This window comes from Boleophthalmus pectinirostris, unplaced genomic scaffold (assembly GCF_026225935.1).
Source record: "Boleophthalmus pectinirostris isolate CB_2022bp ecotype Guang Dong unplaced genomic scaffold, ASM2622593v1 HiC_scaffold_18, whole genome shotgun sequence".
Lineage (NCBI taxonomy): Eukaryota > Metazoa > Chordata > Actinopteri > Gobiiformes > Gobiidae > Boleophthalmus > Boleophthalmus pectinirostris.
This window is the reverse complement of record NW_026571133.1, coordinates 24,014,100-24,032,904: the sequence shown is the minus strand read 5'-3', so window position 1 is coordinate 24,032,904 and position 18,805 is coordinate 24,014,100. Positions and strand designations below refer to the sequence as shown.

Here is an 18,805-nt window from a genome sequence, read left to right as displayed (position 1 = left end):
AGCATTCTTTTGCAATTACTTTGGAACAAGAAACAAATTAACACATTTTGTAATCTCTAATTAAAATAATTTGTAGTTTTGCTCTATCTAAAAATAGACCTGTCACAATAACACGCAATTCATTATCAACCATAATACTGAAACTAATTATTTTATGCCAAAGACACAATGGCCCTAAAGCAGGATATATATATATATTTTTTTCTAAATGTGTAACACACTGACTCAGAACTAAAACTAAAACTTTCTTGTTAGTGTGAAGAAATTTTAAACATTTGCAATGACTTCTTCATGTGTTGTTGATGATGTAAATCTTACATACAGTGCCCTCAATACATTTATGAATAAAAAAAAAACAAAAAAAAAAAATCTTAAATTCCATTTGCGAGGCATTGAAGTGCCATGGATGACTCTCTGGCCACAAATAAATATTGACCCCTATACCCCAGTCCCCAAAAACACACCACAAATGTATGGAATAAAACCATTTAATAAAACCAAAATGTAGCCCCAACAATAAACTGCTTTCAAAGAAAAGCAATAGAAAAACGCATTTTAATCTGATGTAACTGAAACTAATGTAGCTTATAGCATGGTCTAATTTGAAAATGTAATAAAATAATACTGACTTTAGTTGTTAATTACTATAGTAAAGAATAATGCCTTTAAATTGAATTAAATACATTTACATAGTTTTTACCATAATATCCATAAACAAACTTATCTGTACACAGCACATACTTAGTGCAATTTGCTGTAGCCCATCAAGTGCCATCTGATGTCTAAACTTTTTTTGTTTCATGGGTCATACTGTGTGTTTTACAAAAGCTCATTTGCACAAATCACTTGGGAGTGTCAAAGGCTGGAGAATAATCTAAAATGCTTGAGGTGGGGTAGAGAAGAAGACCCATGCACACAGGTAATACAAACAGACTCCATCCGAACTTCATTGGCTAGCACATTTGAAGACAGCAGTGTAGACAATGCATCTTGCCTTACCTTTCTCATAACTCATTTCAACAGCTTTAGATTGCATGGTCTGGCTGTGCCTCATACTATATATAGAGCTGACCACATAAAATCTCCAGGCAATGGTAATGCCATGCTTTGGCGTTGTCCGTGTTGTCTTTCCTAATAACTACAAATGTTGTAGTGCCTCTTGGGCTTGCTCAGTATAAACATCATCCCTTCCTGGCCATGTGCTGATGCTTCCACCAAATGGCATACTCCGCTGGGAGTTCCTTTGCTTGTCACGTGAGAAAAAACTAAACCTAGAACAAATAAAGAAGACAACATGTATTAAATAAACTATACTGCTAAGAAACAGACAGCAGTTTGGTAGTTGTGTGCAGTAAACATCAGTCATATTAAGAACAGGCTAATGTTATAGTGGTTGTACACACAGATGCAACACTGAGTGATTAGGCATCTACACATTTTAGTATCTAGACCATATTTTATTTTTTCCATGGGGCGACATGAGAAACAGAAAATACTGTGGAGGGCTGGGCCAAAATGCTTAATTCAATTCTGCATAATATTAATTGTATTCCTTTATAAAAAACAGTAAATAGCATTGTTTTTGATGAGCTGGTAAGACTTATAAGAGTATATGTTATGACTAAGCAATGAAAAAGTGAGGTTGCCTTACAGAAATGTTATTTTTAAAAAACACCTCTAAAGTAAAAGCAATGCAGCTTAGTCCATGCATGAGGTAATTTTTGTAATTCCAAATTATGTGAAACGGGCCAGTCAGAGTCAACCAAATGGCCATATGTGGCCTGGGAGCTGTGAAATGCCCAGGTCTGGTCTCGACAAAGCAATACCATTTTACACTAAACATGGGGCAGTGTTAAACGTTACCATCTAATTATTCTGACTGGCTGATTCACAGCTTCCCATTATTACTTTATATACCATGAATGTACAATGCGATGGTACCACAATCAGCCAATCAGAATTCTATACATGATGAAGAGCATGCACTTGATAGCCATAGAAGGGGCAGATGACACAATTTAATGAAATAAAGTCATACAAGGGATCTGAGATGCCTGACTGGCTGTAAGGTGGGGTCGTCAGGGATCAAACCAGCCGCCACCATCGGCATAATGGCTGTGAAGATCCTAATAAATAGAGGTAAAGACAGACAGAAACAGAAGACACAGAAAAGAATGACTGAAACTGAAAGCAACATTTTTCACAAAAACTTTGACTTTTATGATAATTTCTGCAACTCAAAATGCTTCTCAATATGTTGTGTGGCCCCCACGTGCTTGTATGCATGTTGGACAAGGTTGTGGCATGCTCTTAATGAAATGACAGATGGTGCCTTATGGGATATCCTCCCAGATGTGTGCAAGGGCATCACTGAGCTCCTGTAACGTCTGAGGAGCAACCTGGCGATAAGTCCCTTTATCCTCCAGGTACTGCCTACACACTCTTGCCACAAGAGATGGGCATTGTTGCACATCAGACGGAACCCAGGACCTACTGCAGCAGTGTAGGGTCTGACAATGGGTTCAAGAATTTCATCACGATACCTAATGGCAGTCAAATTGCTGTTTTACTGCTGATATATCTCCCCAGACCATCACTGACCCCCCCACCAAATCGCTCATGCTGAACCATGTTGCAGGCAGCATAGCATTCTCCTTGTCTTCTCCAGATTTGTGAACCTGCTCTCATCTGTGAAAAGCAGTTTCTGATTGTTTGGGCAGAGACATTCACACCAGAGCAGATATGGGTCCTGCTGATGGTTTGAGGACCTTCAATGGCCCTGTCCATGTCTCCTAGTTTAACTGCCTGTCTCTTGAAATTTCATTCATGTTTTGGAGATTGTGCTGGGAGACATATTAAATCACTTTACAACGGCACATCCGGAAGTGCCAAATGAATGTGATTTCTAACTGAGACCCAGACCAGTCATTAACATGTGAAGCCCTTTGTTGTCTGAGCTGTCCTCAGATGTATGTTAATTTATGACAAGCCTGTGAAACAAAAGTCAGTCTGCTTTGATATGTATGTAACTTGTATTTCTGTATAAATACTTAGAGCTCAAATGCTCTGGGACCGAAACTCAGAGCTGAGATGCTCTGGGGGAGATGAAAGAGGGGATGGTCAGTGGAGATGCTCTGGGGGGCAAAGACTCAGGGGCAAAGATTCGGGCTAATGTGATAGGGGACATGCTGCTGGAGGACAGGCTGTTGGTTTGTGGCCAGGGCAGGCCTAGGCCCTGTACATATTTGCTGTAACAAGAATAAACTTTTGGCTGTATTCCAAAAACTCATCGGGCTTTGCAAATGGATTAATTATTTATCATCAAGAGATCTATATAATTTTTTTCCACAACACAGTGATAACCACTGTATTTGTATAGATATCCAACTTTTTTTTCACACTGAGATCTGATGTGTTTTCAATGTTTCCCTTTAATTTTTTGAACAGCATATTATGGGAATAATAGCAACTATATTGGTTTGAGGGGGCTTGGTTTCCTATTACACAATGGTCTGTTGGCATAAACTCAACTAAAAGGGAAAATAGATTTTACATGCATACAGAAAGAAGTGAATGATCATATCCATGCCATATTTACTTTCCTTGTTAGTGTTGTGAAAGGACATACTTGTGCTCTTAATAAGACTGATTTTACTGTGCACACGACAATTTGAAATTCACCAATGAGAAAAGAGTAGCATACAAGCGTTTGATTCCTGACTCTGGTGGGGCAGTAGAGCCAGAGTGTACACCCAGTTCAGGAGAAGGCGAGGGTGTTGGAACAAAAAGCTCCTCTTCAGTGTCTTCACTGAAAAATAGTGGTCAATATACTGTAAATTTCAAAAACAAACCTACTTGGAACATAACATCTATGTGTGTCACACCTTTTGTAGTAGGCAAGTTCCTCTTGCAACATAAAGACTTTGGCTTTGAGCTCATTCCTTTCATGGAGGACATCTCGTAACTCCTGCAAAGTAAAACGTGGCCGATTGGGGTCCTTTGGGTCCAGATTACCATGTTCCTCTTCACAGAGCGCCTCCTGTGATACAAGTCATTATAGAAAAATTACACCAGAGAGAAATAAAGTAAAGAGTACAGGAGATCAGCGTAACTGAAAGCAGGGCAGCAGGTGGAATACCTTGGTAAAATATTGGAACACAGCAGGCATATCTTCATTGCACATCGTCTCCTGGTGACAAAGGGCAAGCTCGTGGTCTAGCATGAATAGCTAATCTGTGCACTTTCCTATAGCTAATTGCTATTCTGCAATATCAAACTGGTGATGCCAATTATCACTCATGCACTGAACAAAAATACACCATATAATAACTATGAATATAACAACTAACACTGTGAATTGAGGCATCTTCAATAGTGTCTCACAATCAAAATGCATGAAGACCAAACTTAACATGCAGTTCCATTCTGAGTCTGGGTCCACAGTGCAGTCATTCACACTGTTAGTTCCCATGCAGATTCAATTTCACAACATTATTGTGCTAACACACTGAGGTCCAGTGTGAAAGTATGTTCCACATAAAGTCAACTGCTTACATTGTCATGTACTAACAAAGGGAAATTAAGTAGTCTGTAGTTAAAATCACACCACGCTGTTCGGCTGGCACTTTACTATTACCCAAAATAGAACGGCTTCTTCTTCCTCCTCCTCCTCCTCCTCCTCCTCCCCAGAATTATGTCCTTCTGTACTGAAGGTTTCAGGCATGAAACACAGGGCATGGCCCTCTTCTACTGAAGTTTCAACTCTTTCTGGGCAGCCATTCGCTCCTGTTGCTGTGCAAGCTGTGTTTAGCTAGGAGGTTAGACATAGTTGATATTGTTATCCACCTAGTAGTTTAATGCATTACTGTACATTTATATCATGTTATATAGGCTAAATGCTTTCAGTTTGACAGATCCTTTAATCAAGTATCACTGTAAGACCAATCTAAATTCAACTCCAACTGGTTTATGGTAAGATGATAAGAAAAATAATGAATCTATTGACTTATTGTGTGTTTTTTTTTTCAAACACACGTCTTCAAATTCAAAACCAACATTGACATTACCTCTGCTGGCGAGGGGGGCAGAGGTTTGGGTTCTTCGGGATCAGGTGCAAGGAGGTCTTTTTGTAGATGCTCCCTTAAACGTGCAACTTCCTGTCTAAGGGCACAGACTTCCTGTGACTGTGCCTGGGCGCCGGCCTGCAGTTCGACCTTCTGCTCAATCATTGCTTTTCCTTGGGTTTCCATCACAGAGATTTTGTGCCGCAGATCATGGTTGATTTTCATTAAACGCGACTGTTGCTGTTGAAGCTGTAAAAAGTAGTTGAGATTTTTTAATTATAAATAGGCCTACGTATGAATGAAGAATGAGGAGTGCCAAAGTGGGGTCCTTACTGCTTCGATGTCCTCATTTTTCAGTGTAATCTCACGATCTTTAGCACGAATCTCATCTCGCTGCTTGTCTACTACTTCTTTCAATTTCTTCATCACCTGCTTCTCTCTTTCTGTCATTCCTTAAACATATACACATGCAAAACAAACTTTATGTATTTGCATGTGGAAGGGGAGCAGGTGAGCATGAGAATTCTGATATCCTCTGCAGTTAGAAAGGCTGACTACAGCCTCTGTATGAAACCAGTGTCAAAGCAGAGAGGGATCTGTCCAACACAGACCAGCCATTCTTTTGAGTGTGTGGCTATTTGTGTGAGGGGATAACCCTTTATATTTCAAAATAATGTTATGGTGCATTGGATGGTGTTCTGTTTTAAATGTAATTTTACCTTTGCATGTTTAGTTTGTTGTGTTTTTAAATAGCATGATTTTAGCTAACACCTCCCTTGTCTATCACATGACTGTTCTCTCAACCAGTGGGGGAGTGGGACAGAGAGAAGGAAGAGGATTAGTGGCACCAGCCGGGATAAAGGGGCGCTGGTGCCTAGAGGTATGGGCTGCTGGTGTGGCAGCATGGAGGATGGAGGAGGCACACAGGAGATGACCCGGTGATCAAGGACTGCTGGAGCCTGAGCGAGGAGAAATGGAGTGATGTGCAATAGTGTGACAGGGACAATGTAGCCGCATCCAGGAGCCACATACCAGGAGGAGCAGACAGAGTCTCAGGATGAGCCCCACAGCACTCATCACACACGGGCAGACCGAGAAGGTGTTAACCACATAAAGCTAGTGGTGCTCAATACAGCCTATGGCTGTAGAGGTCTGTCTGTGTCTTATGGATCGTTGCTATGTGTTTGTGTCTCGGAAGGTTAAGCCTCACAGGATGGCAGCAGAGGCAGCCCTGACCCTAAAAGCCCAGCAAGCATAGTGGCAGAGTGGTGAGCTTTGCCTGTGGCGTAAATGCCCCTTCAAGCTAGAGAACTTTGACCTAATCTGCCTGCCTATATGCATGTGTGCTTTGTACCCTCACGTGAGAAGTTGAACCCTGGACATTTGGACACCTTACCCCAGCAACTTACTTAGTTATGACCCCAAGTTTTAGTATTTTAACCTTGTATTTATTTAAGATCCTGCTTTTTTTGTAATAAATTATATTTTAGATTTTAATCATTGTTGATTTTTATTGATTACCCCATTTTAGTTCTCCCTTCTATTTTATTTTATCCATAATTTTAACAATTTAAGTTGGTCACTGTCACATGCTGTTTTACAATAAACCCCACCCTGTGACAATAACTGATTAAATAAATATAACATTATCATACAGTATGTGATTTCATGCGACTGCCATTGTGAAATTCTGATGGGAATGATTTTGCTCACCCTCGTGCCTCTGCAAGTCCTCCTCACTCAGTGGATCTTTACTGGAGAGGTTTGTCAGGAGAGTTTTGTTCTCTTCCTGTAGCTGAGCAATTTGGGAAAGCAGGTCTTGAGCCTCCCCTCTCCATACATCTTCAACTAACTCCAGTTCCTGTATGCAGCAAACACAAAATTTTGCTCACCTCATTAAGGTGCATAACATTGTTATTGACTTGAGACTGTTTCTTGAGTGTTGTGGTCCCTCCAGCGCAGGCTTATAGACAGATTATTATTATTATTTTTTTAATATAGCACTTTTTCACAGACATTTGTCACAAAGACACTTTTCAAATCACTATTCATTTACTCCATACCCAGTGGTGGCAAGCTACTCTTATAGCCACAGCTGCCCTTGGGCAGACTGGCATGGCTGCCCCGCCAATTGGCGCCATAGGTCCCTCTGACCACCATCACTCACGCACACACCACTTTTACACTAGGCAATGTGGGTGAAGTGCCTTGCCTAAGGACACAACAACAGTGTTTGCAAGTGGCACTCCACTGTGGCACCTGATCATTCCAGTGTTCTCCCATCCAAGCACAAACCAGTCCCAGCCTTGCTTAGCTTCTGAGATCTGAGGAGATCAGGCTTTGACAAGCCGGTATGGCCACAGTTGTCCATATTAACAATATTTGGAGCAACAGGCTACCAGCCACCAAATACATCCACATCCAACATACTTCATTTGCATATAGGCCTAGTGCACAGATGTGACTACAGATGTGATATCCTATATCCCACTGACTGTGGGTCACAAGACACAAGGTACTTGTCAACTGGCAACAAGTGCAGTCACTATCACGAGAAACTGACACATGCACTTTTTATAGCGGTGGTGTGTGCAAGCCAACTAAGCCAAGAAACGTTTAGCCTAGAGTTAGTTTGGGCTGCTTAATAATAGCCTATGCAATCCTTAAATACAGCTAGAACTCTTATATGGAGCTAGGAGTTAAAAGATAGGCCTATAATAATCAATTAATATAATGTAATAATGCATTTTAAGCTTTAGCCTCAGTTAACTTAGTCTCTATGGGAAAACAACCACAATCTTGTTGGATAGCAGTCACCATGTGAATGGAATGGATCCCTCTTTGGGAACTAGATGTTATTTAATTAGTATCACTGTGACTGACCTTTCTATGCTTCTTCTCCTTCTCCAGCCGCTCTATCCTCTCCATTCTGAGTTTGTCCAGCTCCAGTCGCAGCTCCTCGGTTTCAGGACTGATGCTGTTGCGACTCACCATCACCTCCAGGATCTCAAGCACGCGCACTACTTTGGGCATGAGGCGGGACAGCGCCTCGCAGCCATACTGGTCAATGATCCGCTCGAACTCCTGTCCCACAACAGCCGCGATGTCATACACGTCCATTACCGTAAGTTCGGCCACATTTTTTTCGAGTGCTGACCCCGAGTTCTCCATGAACACTTTCCAGCCGCTGTTATCCACTTAAATGTCTATGGTCAAAGCAAACTTCCGTCCTCGGTCAGAAGAGACTAGTCTGCGCCCCTGACGCAAGTTCTGCGCCCTTACGACCATACGTCAAAATGGTCAAAATCCAAACATCCAATTGCTGAAAAAAGTTTGATTGTAGGGTTTCTATTAGTAGTACTGGATATAAACTGTAACGCTTTATTTTAGAGTCATATTAGCGGCGTCCCATCTGAAGCTTTCCCGTTTTCTGTTGTGACCACTATAAAACCACCCACAGTCATTGTCACGTGGTGTTTCCGGTCGGACTTTTCAAAGTACGCTCCTTAATAGTAGACTACGTCTATTATTTAGGCCCGTGTGGCATAAAAGCCTATCTAATTCTTATGCGCGAACAACGTTTAGACATCACTGAGAAGGAAATGATACACAAATAAACACGTTTATTTCCAGCGAGACAATAGGCCCACTGTGTGGGCTATAAGCCTACATTATCTACGTTTACGGTTTACGGTTATCCGTACTGTTTCATTGCATTGCACTGCTGCATTTTCTGTGTGGGTGAGTTTAACGAAGAACTTTAAAAAATGTAGCATAGGCATACATAAACTTGACATGCTGGGGTGCTTGCTTAGATCATTATGGTAGGCCTATACACACACGGCTATGAAAACGTGGCCCATGTGTTAACGTAGAGAAAATAACACTAAATAGGCTATACAATAGAAAAGCATGTTTTAAAATGATCTTTTAAAAAAAACAAAAAAACGGTTAAATCTTTCGACTCCATGGCAAATCTGACAGTCATAACATCTGTTACTTTCATAGAGATTTTACAGGTTATCATTATTTTTAAGATTTTGTAAAATATTATACTTAATACTTTGTTAATAATAGCTAAATTGCACTTACATGATACACATATTTAGATTTCATTTTGAAAAAAATAAAAATAAAAAAATCCAACTTTACTTTTATTTTCTGGTCCTTGGTGGTGGTGACATCGCAGTTTGTATTGCGCATGACGCAGACTATAAAATACAGAGGAGGGCGCTGTAGGTCACTGAATGGACTGAAAAGTTATCTTTTAATGTATGCTGTTAATTGGGTCTGTGTACAACATGTTGAAATTATTTACAATGCATCATAACATTTTAGAGTATTAATCTAGTTTACACAAAGGGGAAACGCAAATCAGTTCTACTTTAAGAGTGATTGCCTGATGATTCTCCAGTTCCAGATTCACCCTTCTTGAACTGCAGGGAGAAAAAGTAGATTAGATATAATTAGATATAAAACTAACATATAAACACAAAATATTATTGTCAGTCTTACAGCATTCTTCAGCAAGTTTCCTGATTTGGTGAAGATATTTGGTTTTTTAAGTCTTGTGCTGTTCTGTCCTGTAGTCTGAGATGCCAATGGTTGTGAATGTCGCTGTGATTTAGGTGAGTAAGGTTGAGCTGGAGTGTACATTTGAGAGGGAGTGTAAAGTTGATCTGGTGTGTAGTGTTGTGGGGGTACATAGGGTTGAGATGGGACAAAGGGCTGTGTGGGAGTGTATGGCGTAGAGGGGGTGAGGTTCTGGGCTTGATTGTAAGTGGATGAATATGTTTGCGGGGGAGTGTAAGACTGGGAAGAAAATGTTGTTGGTGGAGTGTATGGTTGGGAATGTGACGTAGTCTGAGTCGGTGTAAAAAGGTTGGTTTGTGTTGTGCTTTGAGTGCTGAGATTAGGCTGAGGTGCTGCTGATGAGTCCAGTAAAGTAGGAGGGGGAGGTGGTGGGAAGCTCTCCTCCTCCTCTGTGTCAGCTCCTCCAAGATCATAGTGTCTTTTCCTCAGTTCCCCCAAACGCACACGCTCCCGCTCCAACTGATTCTCCAGCTGCAGCACCTTGACCTGTCACATTTATAATTAAAAGTATTAAGTCATTTAGTAACTTCCATTAAACAAGAGATGACAATATATGTGAAAGCCACCTGTGCCTCCATCTCTTCTTTCTTCAGTTTAATCAAAGACATGCCAGAAAAGTCCATTATACCTAGATAAGGGGAAAAAAGAGAGTTAGATTTGAATATGCTATGTTATGTTTTTACATCCAACTAAATTGTCCACACCTGCATCACTGAAGCGCTTTTGGCCGTGTTTAGTGGAAGTGACAACAACAGCAGCCATGTCATTCACATGTCGTGATGCCTGCTGAAGAGTGTGCAGTTTCTTGCTGTTTCGATCAGCTTTCACCTGAAACAAAGGCTTATTTAAGAGTTTTGTACTAAAGAGTTACTGATTTTATTCAACAATAACACTGGGCACATGAAAATATGTGATAAATTTGACTCTGCAATGCCACATAATGTCTCTAAATGCTTTGTACCTTTGAAGCAGCAACCAACTGGGCAGTGCTTGCAGCAATTTCATGGGACGAGGCAATCAGCTCTTCATAGGTACCATTCTCCCCAACAACTCTGTCAGCTGACTCTCTACAGAACAAAATAGCTTCATAATTAAACAACAGAGCATGTGACTAAGAAGTCTGAACTTAAGTTGATACTCACAGCAACTGAGTGGCTCCCCAGCCTACAGCTTTTGAGGCTGAAATAAGACCTTCAGTCCAGCGAGAATTTCTAGCATAAAATTCTTTAACGGATGCTGCCCCCTTTTAAAATACAACAATGTGACTTGACTGTAAAATGTCTTTTACAAAAACAATTGTACAAACTAAACTGAAAATTCATAACCACTCACCCTGCCCCCTTCCACAATATCTTTTTGTAAATCTGTAGCTGCAGTCACTAACATATGAACAGCCTAGGAAAATGCAATAAAAATGAAATAAGTAACAAAATAAATAAAATGTGATAAACACACAAAAATAAAAACATTTGTTGAAAGGCACTCTCACCCTCATCAGGTCTGAACAAGATCCAAGAATACTGTAATATCAGAGATAAAATATGGTTAGAAAGTAAAATCATCTATCCATTTTCTTTCGCTTATCCAAGGCGGGGTCAAGGGGGCAGAGGTCTAGGCTGTGACTCCCAGACATCCCTCACCCCAGACACTTCCTCCAGTTCATCCAGTGGGACCCAGAGGCATAACCAGGCTCGTCAAAAGACAGTTCCTCCATGAGTGGAGCAACGTGGAGGAGCAGTGGCTCTACTCCGAGCTCCTCCAGTGTGACTGAGCTCCTCATCCTATTTCTAAGAGAGCGCCCAGCCACCCTTCAGAGGGAACTTCGATCTGCAATTTTGTCCTTTCGGTCATTACCTAAAATTCATGACCATAGGTGTGGGTAGGAATGCAGATTGACCAGGAAATCAAGAACTTTGCCTTTTAACTCAGCTCCTTCTTTACCACAACAGTCCGATAAAGTGACCGCATCACTGATACACCGATCCTCTCGTCAATCCCACCCTCCATCCTTCCCTCACTTGTGAACAAGGCCCTGAGATACTTAAACTTCTCCACTCGAGGTAGGGACTCTCCACCCACCTGGAGAGGGCAAGTCATCTTTCTCTGGTTGAGAAACATGGCCTAGCATTTAGAGGAGCTGATTTTCATCCCAGCTGCTTTACACTCAGATGCAAACAGCCCCAGTGCATGTTGTAGGCCCTGGTTTGCTGAAGCCATCAGGACATCATCTGCAAACAGTCGAGATGATCCTGTGGTTCCCAAACTGGACCTGCTCTGGCCTCTGACTGCGCCTAGAACGTCTGTCCATAAAAACAATGAACAGAACCAAAGACAAAGGGCTGCCCTGGCGGAGTTCAACTTGCACTAGGAATAGATCTGACCTGCTGCGAACACACAGCTCCTGCTCTGGTCATACAGGGACTGGACAGGCCCGGACCCTCCGCCCCACATATGGGACAACACATGTGGACTGGATGTGCACAAGCCACACTGCTCCTCCTGAATCCGAGGTTTGACTATCAGTCAGATTCTCATCTCCAGTACCCTCTTCTTAAACATAGGGACCACCACCTCAGTCTGCCAAAGTTCAATCAAATAATAAACAAAAAAATAAAATACTCAAACTTCTGTGTACCTCTGATTGACCTCCAGCTTAACACCAGAAGTTTCTTTCTTGGCTTGAGTGAGTATCTCCTGAGAAACAGGATAGACAATTTTTTTTTACATTATTTGTGCAATGAAAATCAGGAGCATTTTCGTATTTATTTTCCCTACATCCATTCGTAACACAGCTTCTTCAATGGCAGTCGATGTTGCAAGCATTTCTTTGTCTACCATATTTCCCAGTTCTTCTTGCAAGATATCCTGCCCTTTTGGACGTAATTCCTATATAAATCAAACATCTGTTAAAAATGCACTAGAAGTACAGAACAGTTTTACTAACTATAATTTGATAATATTACATATCCCATATCAAGAAGCCGTTGCACAGTGTAGCGTATGGCAGCGGGGTCTGCTCTCGGCAAAGTTGACTGGCTCTTCATGTCTTTCAAAAAGTTGAGGCAGTGAGTTGCACATTCTCGACAGCTTTCAGTTAGGTCTGTATAGGACAAAGCAATACATTATTATTAGTGTTTTTTTTTATTTATTTAGTTGTATTATTTTATATTTTATTGTGCATTTCTTACAATCAGCTTGGTCAGTGGGAGCAGAATGTGATGTTGCTGCTCCATTTACTATAGTGTCTGCAGCAAGGTGAGAAAACTGTGTGACTGCTCTTAAAAGACCGCTGGCATCTGAACACAAAAAGTAATGATGTAACTTACCACATAGGCACAACTAAACTATATTATACAATGAGGTGCAATGTATTTCACCATTTCTATTTCCAAGGTAAACAAGATGGCTTTGCTGCATTTTGTCAATTGACGCCATAGTGGTCTGAGCTCTGTTTATCAAGTAATCTGAAAATGAAATGAAGAGAATTGCAATGTCAATTTTAAAATGACTGATTAAGAAGCCTTTTCTCAACATCTTGACAGGACTGGACATGTTTTGTGTGTGTGATGAGTGTGGAGGTGTGGGTTGTGGAAGTATTTTTGTTTGCTTGTTTGTTTTTTGTTTTTTTTTTGTTTTGTGGTTCAAATATTTTACCAGGAGAGCTGACGCAGCGTATATGTATGGGGTCATCCACTTTGGCCAATGCATCTAAAATGATTCCTTCAGCTTCCACCACAGCACACTGCAGTAAACCAAACTGTTCGTCCTGCAATTTCTGAGACAGTTCACCTTCACGATAGGCCTGGCACCCACAGAAATAAGCAGTAAGTGACTAGCCACAAAAAACACATGCCACTAAATGTTATGCGCCGTGTACCACCTGCTGCTGTAACTGTGTTTGTAGATTGTTCACTTCCATACTGCTTCTGTGTCTTTCCTGCTGAAGCAAACTCTGATGGGCTTGTGCTTGTTGTCTCAGTGAAGTTAACTCTGCTTCTTGGTCTCTCATAGAGCGTAACAGTGCCTCTTTTTCAGCTTGCAGACCAGATAGTGTACTGTTCAAGTAAGTACCAGACTGTGGATGAAACACAAAATGATTAGAGCACTATATATTCAACATAAAAAGTGAATTTCTGGCAGTCATTCACACGCACCATTTCTTTGCTTTGCAGGGCAGCATTTGCTTGAGAAAGTTGAGCATGTACAGATTCCAGTTCTCGTTTCAGTCTGTCAATCTCTAATTTCTGCTCTGCATTAATGGCCAGCTATAAAGTACAATGAAAACTAGGTTAGACCAATTGTAATTCATAGTTTATAGATTAGACAACTTCATTCACATGTTCGGTGCATTCAGAAAAGGTAATAGAAAGATGGAGTTATATTTGTACACAAAATTATATAGATTAGATGGATGGATGGTAAGTAAGCAATCAGACCTCCCATAATTGCTTCATATTTTTACAACACTCAGATATTAGCAGAGAGAGGATTCAACCTTTTTAAACACTGTAATTCAAAAACTGACTGGAATCTAAAGAAGGTGTAGATATCACAACTAGAACTGAGAGATTCAAGTCACTCTTTAATTTTTTATTGTAGAGGGGTCTTAAGAAAAAAAAAAATCCTATTCCTAATCCTATTATTTTCTATCTCCAAACAAGAATAAGGAATGAACTGAATATTTTCTAATCCATGTATCATTCGTTCATTCTTTTTTCAGTAAAACCAAAATTAAGAAAACTAAAAAACAAATTTTTCTTCATTATTTGTCTCTAAAACCAAAAATTATTTTGTGTTTAAATGAATAACCAAAAAAAATCGAAATGGCCGTTTCCCATTTCCGTGACTTAAACTGCAATGTCGGACTTTTGCGCCATATACGGACTGAACCAGGACTAAAACAGGACTAAACCAGAACTAAACCAGGACTGAACCAGGACTGAACCAGGACTGAGTGTTGGGACGGGCCGAGAGATGCGCTCATGTACACTGTTGGGTGATCAGGACTGACAGATCTGAGACTGGGAGTGAGACCGGGACCAGACCGGGACCAGACTGGGACCAGACTGGGACCAAGACCAGGATTGGGACCGAGATCAGAATTGAGAATGGTTTAGTCCTGGTTTAGACCTGGTTTAGACCTGGTTCAGTTCTGGTTTAGACCTGGTTTAGACCTGGTTTACTTCTGTTTTAATCCTGGTTCAGTACTGGTTCAGTCTGTCTGCGCCGTAAAAGTACGGCATCCCTTAAGTCACGGAAACGGGAAACGCTTGTTGTCCGCTTTTTCCATTATTCATTTAAACACAACATCGAAAACTGAAAAAACTAATTGTTATCTGTTTTTTCATTTTGGTTTTGGAGATAAATAATGAAGAAAATAGTTGTTTTTTCGTTTTCTTATTTTTGGCTTTGTTTTGAAAAACGAATGAATGAACGGATTACTTCTGAATGCATTATAACACCAACTGTACTAACTGACTGTACCTGTTGCTGGAGCTGGGCTTTCAGAGACTCGATCTCTCTGAGGAGTCTGTCCCTCTCCAGGTCCACTGTGCTCTGCCGCTGTAGTGCTTCTTGTTTCAGGGAGGAAAGCTCTGCATCTTTCTCTCTCATTGACCGTAGCATGACATCACACTCTGCCTGAAGAGCTGCCAAACTGCTGCTCACAAGAGAGCCCTCCTATTGACAATACAAACAGGCATTATTAGATGGGGAATTTACATTAAAATAAACATATCAGGTACCTTTTCTTTGTTTTCCAGGGTGCTTCGTAATAGAGCCATTTCTGCTCTTTGTTCCAGCAATTCTTTACTGAGACTGTCAACTTGTACCTGCTGTTTACTCATCTGACAAACACAGGATGAAAAAGGTAGAATATAAGATGTAATTTGTATATTATTTTATAATAACAAGGTATTTACCATTGTTCCTTTTTCCAGGCGCAAATTTTCAACTTCATTTTCTAGTTGTTCTTTTGTTTTTTTAATGTCATCATAGTCTTCTTTTGTAAGAGATAATACCTTCACTGTTTCTGCATTCTGCATTGGAAAAGAAAGAACAATGTGTACAGTGTACAGTACAATGAAGCCAACTAAAATTACAATGATTATTACTGAATATTAATAAGTTTACCTTTTTCAAGAGATCGGCGTGGCTGCTCACTAGCTCAGCATGTCTTTCCTTAAGTTGAGCAAATCGTAGCTCCGCAGCTTGAGCTCTACCTGTGTAAAAAGAAGAGTAATTTTATTATCATTTTTTTTTAAAATTATCTTAAAGCAAATCAGCTAACTTACTGTCTGCTTCTTTAAAGCCAAGCTGTGCGCCAGCATTGGCCACATTGGTACTTCGCAAAGCCTCCACTTCCATCCTCAGGTGTTCATTTTCCACCATAGCCATTTGTTTGTGTGTGCGCTGCTCCTCCAGTTCAGATTCCAGACGATTTACTTGCGATTTTAATTCCACTACACACTTTTGGGCCTAAAATAATTTACAATAAGTCACACATTCACATCAGTTACTGACATGAGCCTGTGAGTGTAAGGATAACACGTTTCACCTCAGACTTGATTAGCTGTATCTCTGGATTGATGGCCTCTAGCTCTCTTTTCATTGGGTTATTCTTTGTTTCTTTTTCTTCTGTAGGGGCTTCTGGCATTCCCATTTGACTGAGTAAATAATACTGAAAATATTTTGTTAAATAAATATTACCAATGGATTCAAAGTAAGGGGATGATTTCATGATTTCAGTCTGTGTTCAATACTGACTTGTTGCATCTCTCTGTACTCTGGCTGCTTCTCCTCCTCTTCTTCTAGATGTTCTTCTCCTGGAGTGACCACCACTGGCTTCTTATATTCTCCCAGAGCAGCTGCACGGAGGAAGTTTGGGGGTTCCTGAAGGGAAGATACACTTTAATGTCTAAATGAGGGACACTTCATGTAAAACAACTTCCAATGGAACCTTAGCTGGTCTGCACTTGCTTACTAAAACACTACTTAAACATAGTTAAGTCCAACTTGTTTAAAATACCGTATCTAACAATGCAGTATAGAAACTGCATAATGCCTGTTTTATGAACATTAAAAAATACTCACTTCAGGAAGATCTGGGATCTGAATAAATGTTTTAAAGAACTCTGTCTCTCTTGCTCTGTTGAAGAACTGCTTGAGGCTGCAACAACAACAAAAAAATACACAGCATTGTTAATCAGATTTTTTTTTATAGCCAATTCCTTTTCATCTCATGATTCTTTTTTACACCGTGTGTCATTGCTATTTACCTCATGAACAGGTCACGAAATCTCTCTCTGTGCCCAAGAAGAATATCAGGAGCAATACCTGCAATTAATAGGAATAAGATATTTAACTGAAGTTGAGTCCATCTTGAGTGGCAGCTAATTTTATGCATTCACTTACGGCTGTGAAGTTTAAACATCAACAGAACAGAGAAGTGGTATAGAAAGCTGCAGTCCAAAATAAGAGGGATCAAAGGAGTCAGTCTGCATTGACCAGAGGCAGTTGTGGATTTGGCTCCATTTGCATCAAATTGCCGCAGAACTTCAGATGAACAGGCCAAAATGGGACCATAATTAATATGAGGAGGGGTTGAAACTTTAGGATATTTTGTAAAACACTTACCCGTTTCTTCCATTTTAAGAGCAGCATCCAGGTACTCCAGCAGTTCATTTGTTATATCTAGCCTATAATATTGTAATACATAGATCAGACTTGTATCATTACTTGTATAATCACCTGTATAACACTGTTGAACAATCAGAGCCCTTACACCCTGGTCATGTCACTCCCGGCTAGTCTGTCTAAGGTCTCATCAGTGGCCTCCAAGTTCCCTGGAATCACTTTGTGCTGTCGAGTAATGGTTCTGCATTATTATTATTTTGTTTTAAAATAAATGTGTATTTTTAATGTATGTTTTACCTTGCTATGAAATTCAATTTTGAGGCAAAGAAATTTGGCATATAATGCCACAATGTGTCCATATCGATCATGCAAATTCCCCTGAAAAAGAATATGGGACCATCGCATATTACATTTTATGAGTAGTACCTGTGAACATTTTGATTTCCACTCACCCACAGCACACCCATGTCTTTCACTCCCCGGGTATGTCTGCTGGAGTCTGCTACGCTCTGTAGAATGGAGACATGCTGGCTTTACAAAAATATATGTATTCTGCCACAAATGCAAATAACATTTAAATGTCCACAAGCTTACATTTCTGTGTCCGTCTCTAAGCACCTTGTGCAGTAGATAGCAGAACTTCCAGCTGATCATGGAGTTACTTGACAAAGGCAAGTTTGAGGTGTAGGACCAGAAGGTTGTTGCTCCTGATTCTTTATGAGTTCCCAAAATTATATCTTGCAGTTGTCAAGGAAACCATACTATATTGTTACAATGATCAACATTGCATCAATTTAAGCAAATAATACAATGCAATGTTTGTAATAGACAAACATAAAGAGGATACTGCGCACATATTTTTCTTTTGGTGGCACTTCAGCTGTACTGACTATTTTACTGATGCTCTGGAGCTGGAACAGAAAAAACACATTACTGTAATATCAGCATCTTCCAAAATCATTTAAGGGAACACAATGGTCTTTGATTATTTTTACATTTGTAGTAAAGTAAAAGTCTGTCAGAGATACTACTTTGACACTGGCAGAAAGGTATAAAAAAGTTACGTTTTTTCCTAATTATGTTCGAGTTTATGATTAAAAAAAAAAAAAAAAAATCTTTTGACTCCAAGAGTAGATTTTTAAGTAGACTTAATTCAGTAGTGTACGAATGATATCTATGGTCAATTAATGGTATGGTAAGTAGGTCTACTGTTTTACGGAATGAATACACATGCTAAATCGATGAAAAATAAAACAAAACTTACCTGTTGCTTATTGAATTGCTCCTTTTCCGCAGCCAAGGCCTTTTCCGTCTTCTCTTTTTCTGGTTTGTTCTTTGCCTTACTCATGATGGTAATACTGTCGTCGCGTTGGCTGACACTCCAGGTATCGCCTATTTGTGTTTTCTGCGTTCTCGCGACCACCAATAACAATGCGCCTTCTGCAATGGTCCTCCCAGAAATTTCAGTGTTCCTCTTTTCTCTGCCCAAAAGGCGCACCTAAAAATGCCTCTAG

General features: G+C 40.2%; 2 protein-coding genes and 1 long non-coding RNA gene across 8 annotated transcripts; 1 reads left to right on the top strand and 2 right to left on the bottom strand.

The window, feature by feature from the left end:
* Nucleotides 1-474: 474 nt before the first annotated feature.
* Nucleotides 475-8,511, bottom strand: rilpl1 (Rab interacting lysosomal protein-like 1). Of its 5 annotated transcripts, XM_055153336.1 has the most exons (10): nucleotides 7,947-8,511; nucleotides 6,777-6,924; nucleotides 5,397-5,515; nucleotides 5,067-5,312; nucleotides 4,637-4,810; nucleotides 4,139-4,189; nucleotides 3,885-4,039; nucleotides 3,704-3,808; nucleotides 2,039-2,126; nucleotides 475-1,271 (listed from the first exon to the last, which is right to left on the bottom strand). In XM_055153336.1, exons 1-10 carry the CDS (start codon nucleotides 8,232-8,234, stop codon nucleotides 1,266-1,268), a joined length of 1,380 nt encoding a protein of 459 aa, XP_055009311.1. In that variant the 5' UTR covers nucleotides 8,235-8,511; the 3' UTR covers nucleotides 475-1,265. The 5 variants fall into 5 exon arrangements, with proteins under 5 accessions (XP_055009311.1, XP_055009310.1, XP_055009314.1 ...); XM_055153335.1 differs by lacking the exon at nucleotides 2,039-2,126 and having other exon boundaries at nucleotides 7,947-8,508; XM_055153337.1 differs by lacking the exon at nucleotides 475-1,271 and having other exon boundaries at nucleotides 2,033-2,126.
* Nucleotides 8,512-9,358: 847 nt separating this feature from the next.
* Nucleotides 9,359-18,746, bottom strand: LOC110157361 (huntingtin-interacting protein 1-related protein-like). The gene is made up of 33 exons (XM_055153334.1): nucleotides 18,556-18,746; nucleotides 18,139-18,202; nucleotides 17,886-18,028; nucleotides 17,744-17,800; nucleotides 17,589-17,669; nucleotides 17,440-17,516; nucleotides 17,292-17,353; nucleotides 17,070-17,210; nucleotides 16,934-16,991; nucleotides 16,749-16,824; nucleotides 16,422-16,547; nucleotides 16,213-16,335; nucleotides 15,950-16,133; nucleotides 15,789-15,877; nucleotides 15,578-15,694; nucleotides 15,401-15,502; nucleotides 15,141-15,335; nucleotides 13,811-13,921; nucleotides 13,537-13,731; nucleotides 13,311-13,458; nucleotides 13,034-13,120; nucleotides 12,845-12,952; nucleotides 12,620-12,756; nucleotides 12,432-12,542; nucleotides 12,292-12,350; nucleotides 11,146-11,176; nucleotides 10,989-11,051; nucleotides 10,799-10,899; nucleotides 10,618-10,723; nucleotides 10,361-10,484; nucleotides 10,223-10,284; nucleotides 9,579-10,142; nucleotides 9,359-9,499 (listed from the first exon to the last, which is right to left on the bottom strand). Exons 1-33 carry the CDS (start codon nucleotides 18,637-18,639, stop codon nucleotides 9,449-9,451), a joined length of 3,837 nt encoding a protein of 1,278 aa, XP_055009309.1. The 5' UTR covers nucleotides 18,640-18,746; the 3' UTR covers nucleotides 9,359-9,448.
* On the top strand, nucleotides 12,727-16,787 carry LOC129408902 (uncharacterized). 2 transcript variants are annotated; one of them, XR_008632149.1, is made up of 3 exons: nucleotides 12,727-13,480; nucleotides 15,419-15,525; nucleotides 16,470-16,787. It is a non-coding gene; the product is annotated as an uncharacterized LOC129408902 (long non-coding RNA). The 2 variants fall into 2 exon arrangements; XR_008632148.1 differs by lacking the exon at nucleotides 12,727-13,480 and having other exon boundaries at nucleotides 15,335-15,525.
* Nucleotides 18,747-18,805: the final 59 nt, after the last annotated feature.

Coding starts and splice junctions, on each gene's coding strand:
- rilpl1 (XM_055153335.1), bottom strand. CDS start 8,234: ATGGAGAACTCGGGGTCAGCACTCGAAAAAAATGTGGCCGAACTTACG. Junction 5,516..6,776: donor GGACTTGCAGAGGCACGAGG/GTGAGCAAAATC, acceptor TATATGTTTAAG/GAATGACAGAAAGAGAGAAG. Junction 5,313..5,396: donor AAAATGAGGACATCGAAGCA/GTAAGGACCCCA, acceptor TACTTTTTACAG/CTTCAACAGCAACAGTCGCG.
- LOC110157361 (XM_055153334.1), bottom strand. CDS start 18,639: ATGAGTAAGGCAAAGAACAAACCAGAAAAAGAGAAGACGGAAAAGGCC. Junction 16,992..17,069: donor GATGTTTAAACTTCACAGCC/GTAAGTGAATGC, acceptor TATTAATTGCAG/GTATTGCTCCTGATATTCTT. Junction 13,121..13,310: donor ACGCTGCGTCAGCTCTCCTG/GTAAAATATTTG, acceptor TTTCATTTTCAG/ATTACTTGATAAACAGAGCT.